At 42.6% G+C, this 24,082-nt stretch overlaps 1 protein-coding gene across 5 annotated transcripts in view; it reads right to left on the reverse strand.

Annotated features, from left to right (window-relative positions):
* Positions 1–24,082, reverse strand: part of JADE2 (jade family PHD finger 2) — a 147,445-nt gene that overhangs the window by 88,786 nt on the left and 34,577 nt on the right. For all 5 annotated transcript variants that reach the window (XM_083428812.1, XM_083428811.1, XM_083428815.1 and 2 more), the window contains exon 4: positions 12,078–12,235. In XM_083428812.1, the coding sequence (XP_083284938.1) occupies positions 12,078–12,235 (158 nt within the window). The remainder of the gene's footprint in view (positions 1–12,077; positions 12,236–24,082) is intronic.

Below are 24,082 nucleotides of genomic sequence, written 5' to 3' on the forward strand. Positions count from 1 at the left end.
TCCAAAGGTCCCAGGGCAGTTTACAACAATTAAAACACTGCATGAGAAATTGCCAGAGGTGCGGGGGGGGGGGGTAAGCCAATAGCTGAACTATGAAGCTGGTGCATGGTTGAAAAATGGTTCAATCCACCTCCTGAGTATTCGGTATCATGAATGCTAACCAGCAGGAACAAATGTGTTTTCTTATTTTATATACAAACTGTTCCTCTTTAATGTGCTAGATAGGCATGCTACATCATTCCATATACTAATTCCCTTATGCAAATCCTTAATTTTATTATGGCAAATGCATTAGTCAGTCATCTTCTCTCTACCTACATTCTAGTATAAAGCCTTCGTGGCCAATGCCCATAAACAAATCAGCTTATTAAAGTGGGAAGGTAGTTCTGCTAGCAGTCTTCAATGAAATCTCACATTGTTATTTGCTGCCACCTTGATTCACTCAGGAATTATCTTACAAAAATAGCACAACTCAAAAAATAATAATGAAACACACTGTAAAAGGGATGTTTTTCATTTTCTGATAATTATAGCTGCTTATTAAATGTATCTGGCAAAATGATTTAGAGCTTTGCCAAATCTTATGACTTTCACAGACATGGGAAGGGGCTAGTGATATTATCTTGGGGGGGGGGAGAGAAATCCTAGGAAAGAATGAAAAGTATTCCGAAATCATACCCACTGGTAAACCATCAAAATATCATTCAATGAAAGTAAAAGCTGTGATCCTATCTACAAGCAACACTATGGATAAAAACAAGCATGCTAGTAAGTCCCCTTGCACTGGTGGGGTCTGAAGGCATGACAATGCAGCAGGTGTGCTGGTGTGCTGTTGTACAAGAAGCAAAAATAGACAGAGCAGTGGGGGGGGGGGGAATGAATCCCACACTCACTCCGATATCATTTCTCACCCTGAGAGACAACGGTATGGAATGGTATATAAAATCTGCAGATGAGGTGACAGAAGTTTAGAAACTCCCACTGAAGTCAATAGAGATCCCAAAATGTCTGGAAACAAACATCTCTGAATCATAGCTCCCTCAACTATTGGAAGCATTCTTCTCCCACTCCCGCCCCGAAAAATCTTCTGTGCAAGGTAGACAAAAGGGCAATCCACCAAAGAACCCATCTCTGTGCATGAATGGCATGTACTAAGCCGCCATGACTATGATCCTTAAAATCAAGTGTTGTAGCAGGGAGCAATATAGGATTTTAAATGTTAATAAACTTTCCCATGAAGTCCTCCAACTTTTCAATGGGCATCAATAACCACTGGTCTGTTTACATTGCAACCAAATTACATATGGGCTCCAGCTGCCATCTATACACCAAGGACACTATGATCCCTCTTTGGTAGACATCTCACCATCTCTCCGTTATTAGTGAGAATCAGTGCCATTGTGGTATTTGTTATCAGAAAATGAATTATTATAGTTTATTGGTGGGTGTGGGAGGAGAGCAACACTTTCCACACTTTTTAACCAAGGAGTGCAAATGAATAGTTGTCTGTTTCATTGCTGAAAGAATTCTGAAAATATTGCCGCTTTGATAATTAGATAAATAATTCCAGATGCTTTTGTATTAGTAATTTGGCTCCAGTTAATGTATTGCTCCATCCTTCCCCCTTTCAAAGCTTATTTTCATACACTTTTGGCAACACGGATACCAATTCTCAAACACGAGCTGGCTCATTAAATTGAAATTAACAATGTGTTAGAAACCTTATCCCTCGTTTTTAAAAGAGCTTGAGAGAGAGAGAGAGAGAGTTGGCATCTAAAGTCTACTACCAGAGAAATACCTTTGGTTTGGAACACTTCCAGCTCTACCAAGAGCACTGTCTAGAATGGAATATCTCAGCTGGTGGCATGTTTGAGAGAGTTAAAATGTGATGCATTTCTGAACTCATCTCTGTGCCCTATGAGATTAGGAGTTGGGCTTAGGCTTACGTGCTCCCTTTCCTGCCCTGTTCCCATCCTCCCCAAGCCTCCCCAGGAATCATAACCTATATTAGCTAATGCACGTGTGCTTTCTATGCATTGTGAAGAGGGTGGGGAAGAGGCGTGGAAAAGTATTGTGCAAACAGTCCTGCCTGTGTCTCCCTCCTTTAAGACTTTGGGTCAAAAGAATTCACAGGACTACAGTAATGGCCCAAGAATTTTAAGCTGAGAGACACTGACTTGGCTCAAGGCCACCCAGTGAGCTTTGTGGCTCAGCGGGGATTTCACTCTGCATCTCTCACATTCAGTCCCAGCACTTTATCCACTTCATCACAGGAATGAAACTTAAAACCCTTACCATGATTGTTTACTATCCATCCTAGCCACAACGAACAATGCCTGTAGAAGTGAGTCAGAAAACAGGTTTTCTCTTTTGATTTGCCTGGATTCAATTCTAAGCTGCTCTGTTACTTTCTGCAAGTCCACCACAGACTCGCCATGGACCAGGAAAGCTTTTCTTGTTATCACATGCGCAGCAATGGGAATTATTTATTCTTGCGATAGCTATATTATCCTATTTTAAAATCGCATGTGCCCATTTGCATATGCGCACGTGGTTGTTTTAACTCATTGAAATTTCAGCGCATCAAGCAACAACACGTGCCACAATTCTCTTCTGAATAAGAAATGCAGGAGGTTCTCAGCAAGCTGCAAACCATGTCACTTGCAAAGCTGACTTCATTGCAACCTATTCCAACTGTACTAAGTGACAGCATGTGCCCCCCCCCCAATTTTGATCCACAAAAATGAACACTACAAATCCCATTATGCATTGAGCCTTCACAACAAATATGAACATGCATGCAGCTTGGCCACATTCCTATGCAGCTCTGAAAATTCCACAGGAAATCTGTTCCGGGGGAGGTGTCTGAAGATACATTTTTAACAGGTTAAAAATAAATAAACAAACAGGAAGACTAAGCTGCCATCCAGTAGACAGCATTCCTAAAATAGATCCCAAGCTGTTATTGGTGTATTAAAATAGCCTGACACTCAGCCGACTAGTTAAGTCCAAAAAGTGTTGGTGTTCATGCCTTTCCCACTTTTAACATTTCTAGAAAAAATTGACAGGCTGAACAAATGAATTATTTAAGTCTGAACTCCAGTCCATCATCCAGAATATAACTGCCACGCAGAGTCCTTGAGAATAAAATCACTTGCGACCTACAGCAATGTCTCCGAGGGATAATCGGGAGTCTATTATTAAAACACAAGAGATTAAGGGGAACATTTTCAGTATTTTATGGAATGGCTTATGGATACAAATCGAATCAAGACACTGAGCAACAAGTAAAGATTTGGTTCCATTCCAACAAAAACAAAGGGACAGATTTTTGGGGTGAGGGGATTGGATGACAAAAAGCAATTTTGCTGTATTGTAAATATCAGCAATGTTCAGTGATATTAGTTGCATATTTGCTGCTCGATGCACCAGCTGTTAATGCCTATTCTTCAGAGAAACCATTAATGAGAAAGGCCCTTCTGAGTGGTAGGAATGGATTGGGCAGTAGGGGGAACTGAATACTCACTTGTCAGGCTTTGGGACCAAGGAGATACTGCATACGTAAATCAGTTCTTGAAAACAGAGTGGAGTTTTAAGGGGGCACTGGATGCCAGTCATGATCTATGCCCCCTCTTTGCTGCAGACAATGTGAGTGTGGAGTAAGGGGCACGTTTCTGCATATGTGATGGGAGGGAAGCGTAATAATTTGTGGGATGGAACTTCTCAGAGATAGTGTGTACTGCCAACAGAAGCTAAATCCAAATCTGTTTTTACAGTCCTAGACTGGCTGTTGTTACTGAGATCCTGGTGGCCTGAAATGTATGGCTTGTGGACTCTGATTGGTTTTTGGGGTGGGGGTGTCAAAAGTTGTGTAACTCTGAGCTAGACCAGAGTTACTAACATTAAAAGGACTAGGATTCATTATCGAAGCAACATAAAGTTTCCAGAAGTGTTTCAATTAAAAATGCATGCATTTGCAACCACCTATTAAAAGACAAGAGGAACTGTATTTGGTGGGTGTGCGCACTCATGCATCTGCTATGTGCTTCAAATCCTGTACAGCTGATTAGAATTCTATGAAATCTGACCTATAAAAATATTAACGAGGCTACTCACAGAGATGAATTCAGGCAAGAAATGTACATTGCCATTAAAAAAATATGGTATCATTTGCACAGCTTTATACAGAATGGGAATGACTAGAAACAATAATTCAAACTTACATGTTTACAGGGTAGGAGAGGGAAGCTACACCCGAGGCCAGTGCATACATGAAAGCTGCAGTCCTAAGTACAGTGGTACCTCGGGTTACATACGCTTCAGGTTACATACGCTTCAGGTTACAGACTCTGCTAACCCAGAAATAGTGCTTCAGGTTAAGAACTTTGCTTCAGGATGAGAACAGAAATCGTGCTCTGGCGGCCCGGCGGCAGCAGGAGGCCCCATTAGCTAAAGTGGTGCTTCAGGTTAAGAACAGTTTCAGGTTAAGAACGGACCTCCGGAACGAATTAAGTACTTAACCCGAGGTACCACTGTACATTTACTTGGGAATAAACCCCAATTAATTCAATGGTTTGAAGCTGGCCTGTTTCAAACAAACCATAGCTAAGATTGGCAAACTGGCTGAAGTTTTAGTTTATAAAAACCACCACCACCACCACCACCAGAAGCAAAACCTTATAATCTGCTCATTGCAGCCATGTTTGAGGAGAGAGGAGGGAGAGTACACAAGCCCAAGGTTTGTTGCAGACTGTTGTCATCACGATAAACAATGGTTCATCTTGATACTTGAACCACCTCACCAGTTACTAAGGTGAAATCCAAGAATTATAGAGGATACTGATTTCACAACCTGTCACACCCAGGAAAAAAGTCCTCATCAAGCATCCCTGTTTCGAAAGTATTAACACACCAGACCTTGATGCTGTTGTAATACACTGTCTAGTGAAAACACTAATCAAGAACAGTTGCTCAGTGACCCAGAATGTACTTACAAACAGATTCATATTACACATGGAGTATACACAGAAAAGGGGACGCGGGTGGCACTGTGGGTAAAACCTCAGTGCCTAGGACTTGCCGATCGTATGGTCGGCGGTTCGAATCCCCGTGGCGGGGTGAGCTCCCGTCGTTTGGTCCCAGCTCCTGCCCACCTAGCAGTTCGAAAGCACTCTTAAGTGCAAGTAGATAAACAGGGACCGCTTTATAGCGGGAAGGTAAACGGTGTTTCCGTGTGCTGCGCTGGTGCTGGCTCGCCAGCTGCAGCTTCGTCATGCCGCCCACGTGACCCGGAAGTGTCTTCGGATGGCATCGGCTCACGGCCTCTAGAGCGAGATGAACACACAACCCTAGAGTCGGACACGACTGGCCCATACGGGCAGGGGTACCTTTACCTTTACCTATACACAGAAAAGGCACTGCCAGAAAGTTGTGACTGTTTGCAAAGCATTTTAAGGTCTTTCAGTACAGTACTGCAAAAAGGGGGATATAGCTATCATTAACCATAAGCAGTTCCAATTCCTTTTTAACAGAAACAAGTTTCCAATTGAACATTTCCCCGCATTAATAAAAAGTCGCTTTATAAAGAGTAAGACCACTGCTTCAGCTCAGCTGGACCAGGGGCCATCTAGTTCTCTAGAACCTTAAGCAGAGGTTCTCTGGTATGGAGGTACCCTGCTATGGATATCCTTTTTTAACTGGAACTTAATGTTTCCAAGCCGTGGTTTCTACCACTGAACTCTACCATTTTATTCAGCTGATTCACGAGTGGCATTCAACAAGTGCAGGTTCCCTGCATGCCTGAGAACCCTGCATGATCAGGGATCTCAATCACATGGGGAGCCAGGATCCCCACTTCAGATCTTCAGCCCTAATGGAAGTGTGGAGTGGTGAGGGCTAGGATTAGCAGGAGATGTGACTCTGGGGGCAGAGCCATGTTGTGGGCCCTATTCTGTCTGACTCTTTCTCCCCGACATGATTTGGAGAAACTATTGAAGGGGACTATCAATTCAAATTGTTGCAGCCATTTGGTCTCTTTAAAAAATGCAGTGAACTTCTCTGCAAAAAAAAATAAAGAAATAGCAGAACTTTAACAGAAAAGGATGATGAAGAAACGATTGCCTAGCATGAGCAATATAGCTGTCAGGGCAGACAATCTGGAGGCAAATGGGTTCAAGCAAGACAGGTTTCACAGTGATGATACTGAATGGTGGTGGAGAGCGGGTCAGTGGGTATCATCTCTGGAATGCCAGCACAATGGTGCAAAGAGTAAGGCACTGGGAGCCTGCCTTCCCAAATTCATGATGCAAGACGCCTGTGCCAAAATTTTGGCAGGTAAGAGACACAATGATAATGGAGAGCAAAGAAATTAATACATGGTATGAAGCAGACTTTAAATGGGAACAAGAGAGAGGATTGTGGCTGGATCAAACGGGCTCAGACCCAAGAAAACCATCAAGAAATCACTTCTTCCTTTGTATTCAGTAACAGTAATGGGAGCACTCTTACTTCTTGACCAAGTGGTTTCAAGGGGGCTTTCACTATCATAATTTAAATATATATATATATAAATATCTTTAAATAAATCCGTCTTGCCTTCCCTACCCCAAGCTTCAGAATTCAGGAGCACTAGAAATATGTCCCACAACCTATTTTTCAGTCTGGGGCACGCACACCTAGAGGCAATGAGGAAGTAGGCTGTCAGTTTATAGATACCCAAGCTTAAAGATGAAAAGAAAAGCAAAAAAAATATTTCCCTTCAGAAGCCAATGACTTCATTGCTGGGAGAGGAGGAGGAACAGGCAGAGAAATTATCTTGCTTCCGTCTTTCCCTCCCAGGGGAAAAAAATTATCTGTGCATCATCTAAACATTTGCTAACTAAGGAAGATTATTTGTCTATGGCATGTAGCGGAATTATTTCCTAAATGTGTCATGACATGCTATTGCCTGTGTTTGTGGCTTCCAGACCTTGGTATGGCTCTTTTCCCCTCTAGGAATTTCCAATGTAAATCACTGTCAAGAATGACAGCATTAGCACAACAGAACACAGGGCATTTGTCTCCTTGCTGGCTTAAAACCCCACGGCCTTCATTTTCACTTTCAGAGAGGCATTTACGCTGTCCCATTATGAAGAGACCTTAAAGAGGGGGCAATTGCCCATTTTTGTTTGAGCAAGCATTAGGTCATCTGTGCTGTTTATTTGAGCAAATTGAAAAGAAAACATTAAGAGGAAGACAACCACTAAGGTCTGAGATTCCAAATGTTGCAGTGGAAGGATGTGGTATAACTGGTAAAAAAGAAGAAGAAGAAGAAAGTTGCTGCTTTGTTCATGTACAGGTTCTGTAAGTCACATATTCTTACCTCATTCACCACATGTCACCTCAACAGCTTTAAGGCCCTCCCTAGGTGTGTATACTGTAGGAATGGGGACACTGCAGAAAAAAGGGGAGTAGTTGCTAAGTTGCATGGCAGAGCCATCCCTCTCTAAGGAGTAGCCAAATCCCTCTTGTAAGTAGGGTGTGGGATTTTCCAAGGCTTCTTTGGCATGATGGTTTTGTGACTATTTTCAGATGGCACAAAATCAATCCAAATAATCTACTCATTTATTAGACACGGGCAGCTTTGTAAAGCCCTGAAGCACCTGCTCCTTATTCAACTGGTCCAGGGTAGTCACTCTGGAAAAAAAGAAGATTAGAGCGACTGTTCAAGGGCCAACTATGTAGCTACTTCATCTTTATGGGGGAAACGTGGTTTCAGACATCACAAAGTCTCCCTACAGCAGTTCTAACATCAGCTAACCAGGACTGACTTTGTAACATCTGAAAGAAAATTTCCGAAGAGTCTGAAACCCCTCCATAAATTCAGTTTTTATTTGAAGCCTACTTTTGAACAAAACAGAAAACATATTTCCAGGGTCTCACATGTACAGACTGTTGAGGGTGCATGTTTTTGTCATAAAGCGAAACGTGCAAAGTGTTGTTTATAGCCAGAAGTCATAAACTCTGTGTTTGAAATCCGCCTTCCTCTTTTGAATGGGACTATCATCTAGCATATGACAGAAAGTGGAAAACACCTGGACAAGTGATTATGCCCCTGGGGTATTCAGAGAAGGAACAATACATGCATACATCCCCTGTCCCTCCTTCCTGTTTGCTGCCATAAAGACAGCCGTCAGTGTCACTATTTATATTCCACACTCCTGGTTCTCTCTATTGCCTGCGCTAACTACAGTCATTTATGGCAAGTGGCTATGCTACCCATTCTTAAAATGTGGTCACAACTGAGATACAACAGACTTGCAAGGTGGTAGCAACACTCTTGAAAAGTCACTCCTTATTTTGAAACTTAGCTTAGGAGATAAAAGCTGCCTTGATATGTTCCTATGGAAGTGGGACTCTTTTTTTTGGCCTATGAGAAAATGTAAGAAGTTGCAAACTGAAATGGCCACTTGACAGGAAATAATGGGCACTTTAGATGCACCTGCATTACTGACACAGGAAGCTGTGGTTTTCATCTCGACTCACTAATTTAGAATGATGTGCAGATGGCTGAGCAAGGATGGATGCAGGAAAGGGATAGAAGCACAGATGAACTCTGCTGGGTGGCACCCTATCCACAGCCACCAGAGAAGGGCCACGTCCTGCAGAACTGTGAAAGGTGCTCCTGTGTAGTTTGAGATGGTCAGGTCTACCAGCAGCAGACATTCTGGAGCTGGAAAGGGATTCAGGTGGCCTCCCTAAGTGATGGGTTGAACACACTGAATGACTGCAGTAGGCAATAGCATGTGACTGGCTATCTGAGATCACCTGATTCCCAAGTGCAGGACACTTCCAGGCTGCGCTGCATCAAACTTATTTCATCGTCTCAGACCACTGACCCTTGCAAGAGTGGCTAAAAAGTACATCAGGATCTACTTGTACGTTGTAGGATGATTTGTAGTAAAATGGCATTTCTAATGCCCCTAAATAGGATATCCCCTCAAATACATTGAAATCTCTCTTTTGTAGTTCCTTGGATATAGATTTATACTTGCATATAGAGATTATTCAAGTGTATGGTTCATTGAGAGCAATAGTTAATTGAGGCTACCTCTTAATCACCACTTTGCTTCTGGCTCTGGCCTCTGAGCCACAATTTTGCACCTAGTTCTGGTTGATGGATCTTGGGGTTCTAGTTACAACAGTCAAAAGTAGATCCTGCAAACCTTAGGTCTACCCATGACTGATGTAGGAAATCAGTGCCTGGTTTACTGAAGCCACTGCTTGAACCTTGGAAATCTGATAGGGCAGAACAAATGGGTTCAGTATAACCTTTGCCAAGAGTCAAGAGTTCTTCAGATGGTATTGTGAAATGCCAACAATGGCTTGATAGTGTGTGGCAGATGATTCAATTAGTTCAGAAAAGATGGTGGAATAATGAAGACTGAAGCACAACAACCCTAGGACTGGACACATTTCCTTACTCAAGAAAAATGCTTTTGGTTTATGCACAAGCATTTTTCTCCCCCTTTGAAGCACTTCCAGCTTCCATATGCAATCCCTTGGTCTCAGTATATCATTCAGAGTCCTCAGTCCAACGTGGAGTTGGGAACATTTAAGCCTTGATTTCAAAGACTTTATGGGTGCCCACCTCTGTGCTGGGCTGTGTCCAGAGCCGTTGGCTACCTCCTCAGTGGGGTGAAAGAGCAGATCACATTAAACAAACTGCTTGCCTGCAAAGTATACTTGCCAAAAAAAAAAAGTGAATCCGTTTAGTCTGTCTTTAAATAGGCACCTCCGGCCCAGGCAACGTAAGGCTATCACTTTTCATCTTGACACAGCACCAAAATCAACCTTCAGCTCTAGAGCAGGACATTTACGACTACAGACTGTGGTTGTATATCAAAGTTGGTAAAAATAGATATTCCACCCAACATTTCTTTAAGGATTAAATAAACTTCAAATTCCATTTTTATGGCTTCCATTTTGGACGCGTTTAGATTCCTCATTGAAGTTTGGTTGTTTTCCAGTCGTGTCATTCATCCCCCAACCTTCCCCAAATCCTTATGGAAGGAGATGAGTGCACAAAAGTTTATTTCATAACTTTCCTCCACCAACAGCTGTTGCTGCTGTCACTGCTGGACAAGCTGTGCTTCAGGCAGTTATTGACTTTACTAAAATATTTCCATCCTTTTTAGGGGGGAGGGGAGGAATTTCCTGCATGAAATCTGAAAACACCTTAATGCGCTTAAAATCCTCCTGAGCTCTTTCAACACACTGATTTTCACAGATTAACAGTGGGCTTCAGAATTACATGTAACATCTTTTAAGTGCAGAAAGCCCCAGGATCTTTGATATCGATATCAAAGTTGACTTGAAAAGACACAGGAAAGAAAAAAGAAATGGCAAAATGCAGAGGCAGGGATGTTATTGGCCAACGCCTGCTCAAATGCTAGTCAGTTGCTTTTGCAGTATATCATGTGCAAGAGCAGCCTTGAATTAATTTAAATAGGACCTTTTCCATTTGGGCTTCAGCGTTTAATAAGAAGCTAATAAGGATGCCAGAAGATGGGAGATTTGGGTTTGGAACTGTTCTCTGCCAGAATTCTTTTGCAGAATCTTGAACAATTACTTACTTAAGAGTTGTATTCTATCATAAAGTCTTAAGCCGGGTTATCACAGCACAAAGCCATAAATATCTGATCTACAAGATATACCATAAAAAAGGAAAGACAAAAGCCTATTCAACACCATTAACTTCTCAGCACCAGACACTCACTTAGGTATGTTGTGCCAATATGTCCCAATGATAACACGTCTCAAAATCATGGGGTGTCTCACAGTCAGCTTCATCCATGAGGAGTCACAGGATGCCCAAGGAAAAAGCCAGATTCCCAGTGGAAATTTGTGCCCTTGTGGCAGCACACTTGTTGTGGCAATTACTTCCCTGAAGCTGCATGTACAGGCAGCCTGGACCGCATTATGGTTTCTATAAGAATGCATTCCTGGGGATGGTCAAATGTGCAATACATGGAGAACAATTTTAGAGTTTCAAGTGACCCTATATAACAGGTACATCCAACTTCCAAGAGACTGCGATCTACTGATCTACTCCCACTATTAAAAAAAGGAGGATGAGCCAAAGTTGTTGAGCTTTTGGGGGGGGGGCATCGGGGTCCCGGGATTGACCAGGGACACCCCGCAATTGACCTGTTGGACATCCCTGCTATATAATGTATCACTGAAAGAAACTCTGAAAGCAGGGAGATAGAATGCAGTTCTGTCCAGTTTGGATTTATGCAAATCTTTGAAAACAGAATTTGGTGAGACGGGGGGACATTTATCACTTATGTTCAAACACACTTGACTTTAACTTACCATAGTTGTCATGTGACTTTGCAAAGCTTTCAGAATAGGAAAGATCAGGAGGGTGGAAAGCATAGCAACAGCCTGGGATTTATTATCCCCCAACAGCATTCCATATAATGCAACCTGCAGTAGGCTTTTGGCAGCCAAAATCCACTCGAATTATCTGGAGTAACAGCACAATTCTAATCATGTCTAGTAACAAGCAAGTCCTACTGAATTCAATTGGGCTTAACCCAGGCAAGCAGGTTTTGGATTGCCACCTCAGGGAAAATCATACCCAAGGTAGATTTTCAGGTGCACATAAACCCTCTCATTAACCACTAACTCCTTTGAACCATTTCATGCTTGCAATCCGATTTCTGCTGGTGCAGTGGTTAAAGCTGGGACTGATCCTATTCCAACAGCAGCACAGCTAAGTTAATGCTGTTTCTGCCTTCTAGCTCAGAACCCAAGTGAGTCAAAGAAGAAATGAGACTCTCTCGGGCATATCAAACAGCCCTAAATCAGAAAGCAGTTTGTTGATACCATAACAGCTATTGGACGATGCCACATGCTGACACTGGGCCTGACTCCTAACTCCCTCACAGGAAAAGTTAACCCCATAAAGCTACCCTATACAACTGGGATCATGTAAAGATTCCTCATTGAATCATAGGAGGCAGAACATGGCACTCTCTGAGGGGGGAAAACCAACTGAAGGTATCTCACAAACAGAAGAACATCAGGCTTACCTAACCACAGGTTCAGGGATTGTTTCTGTATTTGCTGGCACCTGAACACCTTTCTCCCACTCTTGCCTCCAGGGATCAGCAAGGATGTAGTACTCATCTGGGCTCAGTTGGTAAGAATCTGGGATTTTCATAGCTGTTATCAGATCGGTACGAAAAACCTGGAGAAGAAGATGAGAGTGGGACAGTGAGAGGCAGGACACATCCTTGGCACTCTACTTGGCCTTTGGGAGTAGAAATTCATGTCTACCACCTGGCTGTACCATGTATATATGGGGGAAACCTCTTCAGGCCTTAGATAATTAAGGGAAGTTATTAGATACACAAAAGCAAATGTGGCTAATAAGTTAGCTCCTATATACATGCTGAGCTCTTACATCAGTACTGAATATTGTCAAAAGGAACCACTGTCAAGGAAACTTGGAACCAATTATTTGCAAGTTACTCTGAAGGAAGAGTTGGAAGTGCAAAACAAATAATTTTTGAAGGGAATGTCTCTGTATCCCAGGAGGACTTATGGGTACTTGCTTCACTAGGAATCCATTTGTCAGCACAGTCTCACTCATGGAGATAACTACTGGAATTAGTACTGCAGTAGCTTCACTGAACCCTACTTTCTGTTTGTTTTCTTGTCTCTGTAGTTTCTTGAAATTTCCCAGCAATTCACTCTAACCCACAAAGATTGACTGATTGAAACTGTTTTCTCTGATGAGTCATCTCCTTTAGCATATACATGCTGTGAACTGTTCCAGGGAATTTTTTTTTTAAAGTCAAATAATAGCAGAGTTACTCCTCAAAAGATGCATACGCTTAGCTTGGACGCATAATGGATTTTGACTTCTTGCTAACAGTAGTAGTAGTAATACTGGTGGTGCTAGTAGCAGCTGAAATATTGTAAATATGTATCATTATATTTTGTCACATAATTATTGTTATCACATTATTTTCCAATCTTCAACCCCAGGCACCCAAAGTTCATTCATTTCCATTTCCACACAAAAAGTCTAAAAGGGGGTACCCAGTTGTTATTATCACTAAATGTCAAGAATAGTCTTCCTCCAGCCCAGTATGAAGACTTTATCTCAAAAAAACCCTCCAACATCCATTATTAGAATAATAATCCATAGTTACTTGTTGTCGATTCATTAACATATACCCAGCTCCATGTCTTTCTCAAGTGCCTTCATTTGCCTGCAATATGTCTTGAACTGCAATAATGCCTCTTGCTTGCACAGAACCCTGTGGCCTTTACACAGCTGGAATAGAGTCACTGTACAGAGGTGTGCTGCTTCCTTTGCTCTTCCCACTTTTGCCTCTGGCACTACCTACTGCTGCAGTGCAACCCAGAAGGTTGCCTAGGAGTGAATGTGCTGCACCCCTGTGCTCTCTAGGGAGTTCAGAGAGATGTTTTAACCTCATAAGGACCTTATTAAGAAGTCTGCGTTGATAGACAGTGACTTCCTCAGGGCCACCCAGAGGGCTTCTTGGCCAAGTGTGTCCCAGCCAGACTAATGCACAGCGACACACTTCTACAGTATAACAAAATGCTCTAAAATGGACACACAAGAGCGCAACTGAGCCAACAGTTGGGCCTATCCAATCCGCTCCCAATAACGGAAGAAGCTTGACAAGAAAAAAAGGCAAAGAGGGGAATATAGGTTCTGATATTACTGAAGAACGAGGAATGTCCTAACTAAGGCTGCCACACTGCTCATCAAATGGGTCTCCATGGGGGGAGGGGAAAAAATCAGCTGAATGTCACCCAATCCTTTCCTCCTTGACACAAGGGAACAAAAAGCAGCAGTGAGATGCCAGAGGAAGAAATCTAAAAAGCTGGTGCCCATGTCCTCTATGGTGAGGTAAACAGCATTTCCGGTTCAAACGAATGGCACTGAGCCTGTGTCACTTACTGACAACTCTCATCCATTATTTTGGACACCTCTCAGGATACAGCATGAACTGGTCCAAACCAGAAGTTGTATCCCTTGATGATGTCCTGCCCCACAGTTTTTACAAGGCTTGGAATTTTGGTTTGTGTTCCGCTAAACTAGCATATCTGGGAATTCTAGTTCCCAGAGACAGCGGCAACGTGGTCAACTGCAAACTTATGCATATAATCAAGGAAATACAGCGTGACTAGGAATGGTGGAAATGTTTACCCCAGAGTCTGTGGGGCAAGGTTCCTGTGATAAAAATGAACATGCCACCCAGACTGATCTCTGTCCTGAGGGGATTATCCATATTGCCTTGGTCCTGGGAAAATCCCCAAAATTCTTTGATGCTCACGCTATGTTCAGTTATCCTGTGGGTCCTGACAGAGGAGCAAAGTAATTAGACTTTGCGCGCCCTGTTGCTGGTCCAAAGACTAGTGGAAAAAGCATATATCTCTCCACTCCTACCACACCCACAATCACTCTACTCATCTACTCTGGCACCATATGGGGGAAAGCTACCTTCAGTAGGTGGCACAAAGAGAATAGACACTTGGACATTTGGGAGTTGTACTGGAAACTGTTTGAAGGAAGCACACGCCCATCAGGTTCTGCCAGGACCTATTCTCCTGCCGCTTTTCTTCCTTCCACCACCCACTGCTTCCTTCTTTTAGTTTTGTTCTGGTTGTATTTACTTTAACTGCATAATACTGCACTGCAAATTGCTATGCTCCGTTGCTGATCTTTCTCTTTATTTTCACTGCCTTTATTCCTTGACTGTATCAAGGAAAATAAAAATAAAAATAAACAGAACTCTGAGCATGATTGGAAATTGGCATGTATCAAATGAAAAGTTGCCCCACCTTACTTCTGTGTAAATCAGAGGATGAATAGGTGATCCAAGTGTCATATGGCACTCCACATTAATATGGAAGCTGCCGGTTGCTTGAGCAAAAGTCCAAACGCTGTCCTTTTTCCAGACAATGGGTGAACTTAGTACAGCGGCCTCAGAAACATTTAATTTAAAACTAATTTAGCAACTGAAATGACTCAGGTTTTCCACTGTGCTAGCCTTTCCTAGGGCATGTTGATGTTTTCTTTCTTGTAATTGAATGGCTGGTCCAGATAAATGCAGCAGTGCAACTGCAGTCAGCTGATTCTCATACATGTTACTCTTTTATATATTATTGCAGGCAGAGCAGCAAAATAAATAAATAAATAAAACCACCCTCCCACACCTGGTTCTTTAGAAAGCATTCTTTTCAAATCAGAGCCCAATTCAGCAACCATCAAGATGCTGGATTGTTAAACATAAGGATTAAAACACAGCAGCAACCCCACAAAACTAAAGGTTGCATTGCCTTGTTACCAGAAGTAAGCATGACTACAAGCATGCTTCTTGACTCTCCACTGGGTTTATGCCAAAAGCAAACTGGAAAAGGACCAAGCTAATTGTAGCAGTGTTAAGAAAAATGCCATTAATTAGTTTACAGCAGCCAAAGACCCCAACCATATAATCTACTAATGATCAGAAACACAAAAACTGACCAGTTTAACGCTCATGGCACAATTGTTGTACAGCCTACAAAAGGCTAGCAGAAAGTCATATCAGTTCTTGCTAGATGTCTTTCAGCTGAGATGATTGTGTTTCGCCCACATGTTAAGTAGAGTGTGGCACTTGAATGCTGGCACAGAACCAGGCAAATCTTTCTAGCCTGGGTAACTCAGGTCACCTTTTACTTTTTTAGACTATGCCTTGAGGAAGTTCATGAGAGATCATATACCACTTATAATAATTCGGGTGGTTCTTACAAGCTGGTGAGAACTCAGCTTGTATTTTTATTTATGAACACTACAAATCCATGGCACTTTAGTACATTACTAGTAATTACAGAGTAAACCCTCTGAAAGAAAGTGTCCCAGGTTTACATAAATACTCTTGAGTAGAATTCAATGTCATGCTGTTACAAGTGTCCCGCCTGTACAAGCATATCAGCCTGCCTGGCAAAACATCCCACTCTTCCCCTCCCCTGATGTTCTGGAGGTTCAAGGGGCACATGGGGGGGGGAACAGGTGAATCCCACCCTCTGTCTTTAAATTAAGGAGGTGCAGATGGTTGCTAGAAGTGGTGGAAGCTTCTTCGCTTTCTGACTTCTCCCATCTTAACTTTTCTGCATGACCTGATTGAGACAGAAGTGTGTACAAGCACCAGTGGAAATTTTGAAAGCCCACATTTTAGCGTGGTCCTGAAGGCAAACTTGTTTGTATATTTATCAGCCTTGGGAACCCCTTGTAAGTGGTGGGTTACAAGACCCCAACAACATGCATAGGGCATCCATAACATCTGCACCAGGTGTACTTGTGAACCAATAAAAGGTAAGTATACATACCGCCCAATTTATTCAAACTTTATACTGTACAGTGGTACCTCGGGTTACATACGATTCAGCTTACAGACTCCGCTAACCCAGAAATAGTGCTACAGGTTAAGAACTTTGCTTCAGGATAAGAACAGAAATTGTGCTCCGGCGGCGCGGCGGCAGCAGGAGGCCCCATTAGCTAAAGTGGTGCTTTAGGTTAAGAACAGTTTCAGGTTAAGAACGGACCTCCGGAACAAATTAAGTACTTAACCCGAGGTACCACTGTACACTGTTTTCAAGCTAGAAGGCTCACAGGGAACTAGATGTATGTGTGTACTGTGGTGGTAAGCATGTGCATGGAGTCTACCTCCACCATGAGTAGGGGAATTCCTGGCTGGTATTTGTATGAATCAACACTGTATCTGTTGAGCTAATGAAAGGTCTTTGTCTCTTCTCCCAGAAGTGAGGCTTCTCAGCAAGCTGGAAAGAATGCTCCTAGTTCCGAGTAATAATACCTAGGAACATTCTGCAGCTGCTGGACACAATGGAAGTGCTCTTACCTGTCTACAAGCTTAAACGTTTTTTTATTTTACAGCAAACCTTGTTTTGAAGAAAGACCACTTCACACATTGCCTTTTTGTAGGTGACTCATGCAACTACACTTGTCACAAAGCTGTGATGTTCTGCAGCTCTTTGTTGACTGCAGATTTTATCTTCGCTTCTGAAATGGCCGAGACTGAGAGGACTCCTGTTTGCCGCAAAATATACCTCCTTGAAATCATATCACCACCTTGACTTAAGATATAATTATATATATAATATAATATATAATTATAATATAATTATTAGCACTTATTCTTTTACAAAAGTAATTCAAAGTGGCTTACAAAATATACATGTATTTTATTGTTTCGTTTTCTCTTAGAAGAATGGGGGGTTATCATCTTGGTGGGGATAGAAAGGGGAAAGGTTATTCAGAGAAAGGGTGGGAATAGTAAACAAAATGGTAGCCATTGTCTTTCTTGACAATGTCTGCAGCCAAACCCAACCAGATTCTCAGTAACACATGAAACTGCAACACCAAGATCTATGCCGAGTCTTGCTCTCATGAGAATATTTCAACCCCCATCTCCTTCCTATTTTCCTTCTATAGATTCCCCTAATTTACACTGTGAGGGTAAAAGAAATAACATCCTAACAGCAACAAGAACAACAATTCCACCATGGCAAATAATGCTTTTCTGTCAAGAATTAGCCTTTGATTTAACTACAGCCGTCCCGCTTCTCAGGAAATAAAGGGTCATTTGTAAATGAAAATGGATAATTTTGCCTTCCTTCTGCTATATGTTATTATCTGAAATGATAATCTACAAAACTGGCAATAATACTCAAATACCACCCGCTCTAATCAGTCTCTCTCCAGCGAATTCTCTGATCTTACATGAGGACAGAGATGGATCAGGTGTTTTCTTCAGATGCCTTTTAATTTGTTTTGAGTGCTTATTCTCGACAAGCTAACTACTGCTCAGCGTGAACAGTAATAAATGATTCAAAGGCAGTTTTATACTTTCAACACAGAGCTAAAACGCTCCAGAAGTTACTTTGGAAACCAAATCTTTATAGGAAGGGGGAACATTTAACCCCAACAGAGATCTAATATTTAGGTCAGTTCGTTTAAGCCTTGAAGCTGCAGCTGATAACCCAATTAAAGCTAAAGTACAAAAACATAAGCAACCTTTCCTTCTAAAGTCAGGGCCCCCTCTTTCCACACCAGCAGCTCTTTCAGTCCACCACATTTGTTTGGAGAACATTTCCAACCCCATCTAAACAGAGCAAAGCTGGACTGCCCAGACGCAGTCGGGATGCATCTTCCAATAAAAACATAATTAACAGCCTACTCTTTTATAAGTCTGGGCTTGAGAAAGGTCAGCTTCCTTGAAGTCTCTATCTGCCAACATCACATAATTGTTAAAAAATGCCGCAGTAGCATTTGATTGCGCTGCTGGGTGTGGGGAAAAAAATTAAAACGAGATTAAGATAAATGCTAATTAAACACAAGGCAGGATTTGCAAAAGATGTCAGAATCCTTGCAGTTTTGCATATCTAGTTATCAGGCAATAAGACAGCTAATAAAAAAGGAAAGAAAGCCCAATGCTAATCTAGGACTTTTTTCTAAAACATAATGAACACTGTTGCCCTTTTAGAAACACATTCCATGTGTTTGCTGTTCTCTGTCACTATATCAGGCTAGAGGTGGTTTTAAGTTACTGAGTATTGCCAAGTGACTATCTCCTAAAGGGACAGAGCAAACAAGATAAAGCAAAGCCTCCACCAGATGCCTAGTCTGCTAAGCGCTGCATATCTATTAGGACTGGTGACCATGACAATCTGCCTGCCCATATATTGGATGTGGTTTAATGACAGCATTTTATGCCCATTTTAAACCTTGCTCTTTTTCTCTCCATCTCTGAAAAGCCTCCTTTAAATGCTTCAGGATTTTAAAGACCTAAAACAAAGAAACAAAAAACAGCATCGATATTGAAAGTGAAGGATGGCGAGAGGACCAGGGCTGCTTGAAGGAGACTACAAAGTATCTCTGACAATAACCAACGGCCCCCCGCCCCTCGGCAAAAAAAAAAAACCCCAAGGAGAGGAAACAGATTTGCTAAAGAGATTGGGAATGTTGTCTCTGCTGTATTGAATTTCAATGGGCAGCATGACATGAAGAAAGATGGGGGTTGTTGTTATTTATTAAATTTGTATACCATCCTTCATCTGAACATCCCAGGGCGGTTCACAATGGAAGGGTTGACCTCAGGGCAAAAGCACCAGAAATTCCCACTGTCCAAGAAACAAGCTGCTATTCAATGTTAAAAAGTAGCTTGCCTCTTCTGCAGTGGGAACTTGCACACTGAAAACAGGAGGCAAAGAGCTGGCCCTCTCGGTCCATTGTGGACATGTCTGGATTCCAGCCATAGTGACAACGGAGAGAGGCAGGGGTGGAAATGCAGACTGGAGACTCCTCAACATAAAGGGAGAAAAAGAAAACATCTGAAGACAAACATACAGAGTGAGAAGAGGAGAGAAATAAAGGCTACCGGTAAGTTCTCTAGAGCTCCCATGGGGAATGAAAGAACCAAACAGAATTGACCAAATAAAAGGCAGCTGGAGAGACAGGAAGAGTTTTGGAAGAGGACAGCCTGAAGAAGAGAAGAATCAGAGGGTGATGTGACTGATAGCGTCTTGGATAGCTTCTTGGACTGAGAGACCAAGAAGAAAGAAGACACAGGAGAAGCTCTTAGCTTTGTCCAGAAAATAGGCATTTTGAAACCTTGGCAAGAGCAGCTTCTTCAGTAAGTGACACAGGCAAAAACAACTGTGGAACAGGGCAGGGATTTATCGCAGCAGCTTTAGCCAACAGCGTCAGTTTAAAAAGTTAACATTGGAAGCTCCCCATCAGTGCAACACTGGTACAGAAAACAAGCAGCGAGCAGCAATGCTTGAGCAAAGCAAAGTGACACAGTCTGGTCTACCTTTTTGTCTGCAACAGCAGCCAATCAGATACCCCGAGGGAGACTTGGAAGCAAAGCCCACTCACCGCCCCCCGGATGAAAGTTCCCAGCATCCAATAATCAATAGATGGATGCCTCTGGCCATGGAGGTTCCATTTATAGCTATCATGCCTAAGAGGAATTGACATACTTATCCTCTATGAATTTGTTTATTCCCATTTTTAAAGTATGCTAACTGAGAATCACATGCTACAACTAGGAAGGAATGACATTTCAAGTATCCTATGGTTTAAGTTGTAGTGATACTTCAGCTCTGCCTCCCCCTGCGTCCAAGCAAGGGATTGCCTGCAGGAATCTGGAATGGCTTTTGCTTTGCTTAAATGTGTTGTTCCCTTGAGCTCTGCATCCTGCGCAAGTACGCTCTTGCTCTCTGCTCTCATGTTACATGGGACACTTTCAAACTTCACACTAAACCATGAGCTCGTGAGCATTTTGGTTTATTAAACAAAGATCTGATTGTTCAAACATGGTCGGTGTTACCTGCCTGTCAGAGAATATTATAGGCACTCTAGCCATGGTCCTGAAACCATCCCAGATAGTCCTGCTGATGCAAAGCTTGAGTTCCTAGCTCTGCCAAGCCCTTAACACCAGTATCCCAGATAGCTTGAACTCTTCACTTGCCTAACCAACCCTAACCCATTTCTACCTATCATCGATAAAACACAGACTTTGCACCCAGTGTATTAAACTCAGCATAAAGCAGTGTATTCTCATGTGGATAGTTTAGGGCTTCATGTCAGGCTAAGTTATAGGTGTCTATGAACAGGTAAAAAGGTAAAGGTACCCCTGCCCGTACTGGCCAGTCTTGACAGACTCTAGGGTGTGCGCCCATCTCACTCAAGAGGCCGGGGGCCAGCGCTGTCCGGAGACACTTCCGGGCCACGTGGCCAGCGTGACATCGCTGCTCTGGCGAGCCAGAGCCGCACACAGAAACGCCGTTTACCTTCCCGCTAGTAAGCGGTCCCTATTTATCTACTTGCACCCGGGAGTGCTTTCGAACTGCTAGGTTGGCAGGCGCTGGGACCGAACAACGGGAGCGCACCCCGCCGCGGGGATTCGAACCGCCGATCTTTCTATCGGCAAGCCCTAGGCGCTGAGGCTTTTACTCACAGCGCCACCCGCGTCCCTATGAACAGAGATATTAGTAAATCTGGGTATGCAATGGCTGGAACCTTTTTATCAATATATTCTGGTGAAATGGAAGTACTGGAGCACAAGAGAGAAAACAACAAAGAATCCTGTGGTACCTTAAAGACAAAGATTTTTTATGGAATACAGTCCACATTATCAGATGCATGAAGTGTTGTCCTGAGTTACAGGTATCTATCTGTACGCTTGGTTGGAGGCTGCTGGTGGTTAGGAATTGTAAACAGCAAGGTCAGAGGGAAATTGTTCCCCCCCCCCCCTCATTTTGGTTTTTGCTGCAAGAAACTAACACAGCTAACCCCTCTGGAAATTGTTACAAGAGAGAAACACTGTCTTGTTCTAAGATGTGGTAGAAGGAAATTGGAAATGGAAGCCAGAAATCCATACAACCAGTACTATGTTTTCACTTGCAGACGTGACTGGAGAGGTGTGCACTACAAAAATGAAAATTTCTCAACAGAACTAAATGGCAAGCTGTTGGGCACTATATAATGCATTAGCGCTTGGGGGCTGATACTGTTTGCAGAGTCCATGCAAAAAAAAGGAAGGAAGGAAGGAAGGAAGGAAGAAAGAAAGAAAGCAAGCCACAGATGGGAATCTTCAATGGCGTGAATCACCCAAATAGTTTTAATAGGGGATCAGGAGATAAAAGCTAACTCCATCTAATCTGGCTGTCTATCTGCTTATATTGTCCCATCCAAGCAGCGTCTGAACTCCCACCCAATGAACCCCTACAAAGGGGAAGATCTCATTCACAGACCAAATGTCAGCAGAGTTAAGCGTGCCTCCGTAATCTGTTATTGTTGCAGCAAAGTGCTTTTCCTCCTCGCCCTCCCCACCATCTGGAGGCCTTTTCGGCAGAGGGTGGGCTAACGGAAGGTCATGAATGAAGAGCAGTTCGCTTAATTGACAGTCAGCTACCTGACAGTTTGCTGCTTTCATTGCAGTCCCCCTCCCTCTTCACTCACTCACTCACTCTCTCTCTCCCTCCCCACCCCCAACTTCTATGCCGCAGGCACACAGGCAGTGAAGATCAAGCATTAAAGATCAAGCATTAAAAATCAATCACTTTGGGGTTCTTTTGTAGCAGCAGGTGGACACACCTTCTCCCTGACATGTGCCTGGATGAGAAAGGAATCTTGTTTTGCAAGCAAGCTCATTACCATAAAAATGAAATGTGGTGGTGGTTGGTTGGTTGGTGTTTTTGTTTGTTTGTTTGATTGATCGACTGATTTCCAGCAGCTACCTGGCTCCACTTATTTAGTTCATTCTATGTCACCAGGATGGCTTTAATGGGGGTCATGGCTTCTCTGCATTTGAACACATGTTCTCACCTGCTACAGCCTCTGTCAGCATCATCTTTGCTGAGAGGCTTACATATACTGAGCTGTGTGTGAGGCTTTGGCTACCTGGTGAGCCAGGACTGAATGGAAAACACGCAACAGTCGCAGGGTATCAAAGCTCAAGAGAGCTTATAGAATCCAGAATGGATGTTTGGGACAAATATCTTACCTGAACAACCACACAGGTTGCAAAACTTCTGCTTTTTCCTTCACTAAATTACCCTTTCCTAGAATCCCCTACTCCCAAGCTGTCTCTTCTGGCTTTTCATATCAGGACCGAGACAGCAGATTAGTTCTAATATTATGCCAAATGACTGCATCTATTTCCTTGAAAATGGAAAGGCATGCACAGCCTTGATTTGTAATATTGCTACCTCACTTGTTTAGTGCCCCTCTGAAGAGATAAGCTTCCCACATTCAAAGACAAGGAAGTGTGCCACCACTCTAGTGATGATGATGATGATGATGATACTTCTTCTGATGTGGAGCTGGAAATGCACAAAATTATGAATGTTCAAACTAGGGCCCTTTAGAAGTGATGGAATGCTGCAGAAAAGGCCTAAAAGAAACCACAGAAGTGGTCTGGAAAGCTACCAACAGCTAATATACTCAGACTGTAATCTGAACATTTCCCCCCTTTTGTTTCAAATTATCTAGGATTAGCGTTTGGGAAAAGTCTCAATCATTCCACTCAATTCCGAATTATTTATAGAAGCTAAATAAAGAATAAATTGAGCAATGGTGAACTGAAGACCTGCTGGTGGAGGGAAAGTTGCATACTGGAAAACGAGCAATTTTCTCTCAATAGGACTGTTTATTATTTTCTTCCTTCTGCAGAAATTGACAAATTATCTTTAAAGTTCTGCTGCTTAGCAACACCAGTTCCACTGATCTGCTTGGAAGATGTTAATTGCTTCTCCAAACAATGAGAAACGTTTAAAGGGATACACCTCTAATTTCATAGAATGATAAACTGGTCAGGAATATGATAGGTTAATCAGCTTTACGGCTCTAGTTTATTTGGCCTTTCCGTAGCCACTGGGCAAAAGACAATCAGGACACCCCCAAGCAGAAATTAGTTGCTCAGGTGGGCCTTCTCTATGTAACAAATTTCTGGAGAAGAAAGCAGAGTGTGGAAGTTATGGAAGATGGAAGGTAATAGCATTTGAAGCCATGACTGCTTCTGCCATTTGGGCAAAGAGATCAGCTTCAGATGTTGGCACCATGAGGGGAAAGGATGGAACAGAAGAGGGCAGGAATTAAGTGTCTGGATAGTGCCACAAACACCTTTGGAAATTTTGCCCCAACGAGAGTTGGGCTGCATTATTTTGGATTTGCTTGAGGCAGTCCTGGCACTCCTTTTTTTCAGCTTTACTCTCTACCATCAGGGATATGAGCAGTTCTTCTTTGCACAGAGTCCAGTCCAACAATTAAGGCAAAAGTGGACTGTACTCAGCTGAAGTACATTTTTAAAATTGCTACTGTGCCTATTGAGCATTTTCCTGTACTGTGCTATATAGAATCAGGTGATAACCAGCTCTGGAAAGCAGCTTGTCAAGATGTTTGTATTATTATTTTTCAGAAATGAGCTCTATTTTGACCTTGAATAAGTGTCAACTAAAGGACTGGCTCTTCTAGATAGAATCCAGAAGGAAC

Source organism: Podarcis tiliguerta, assembly GCF_965153285.1.
Source record: "Podarcis tiliguerta genome assembly, chromosome: 2".
NCBI lineage: Eukaryota > Metazoa > Chordata > Lepidosauria > Squamata > Lacertidae > Podarcis > Podarcis tiliguerta.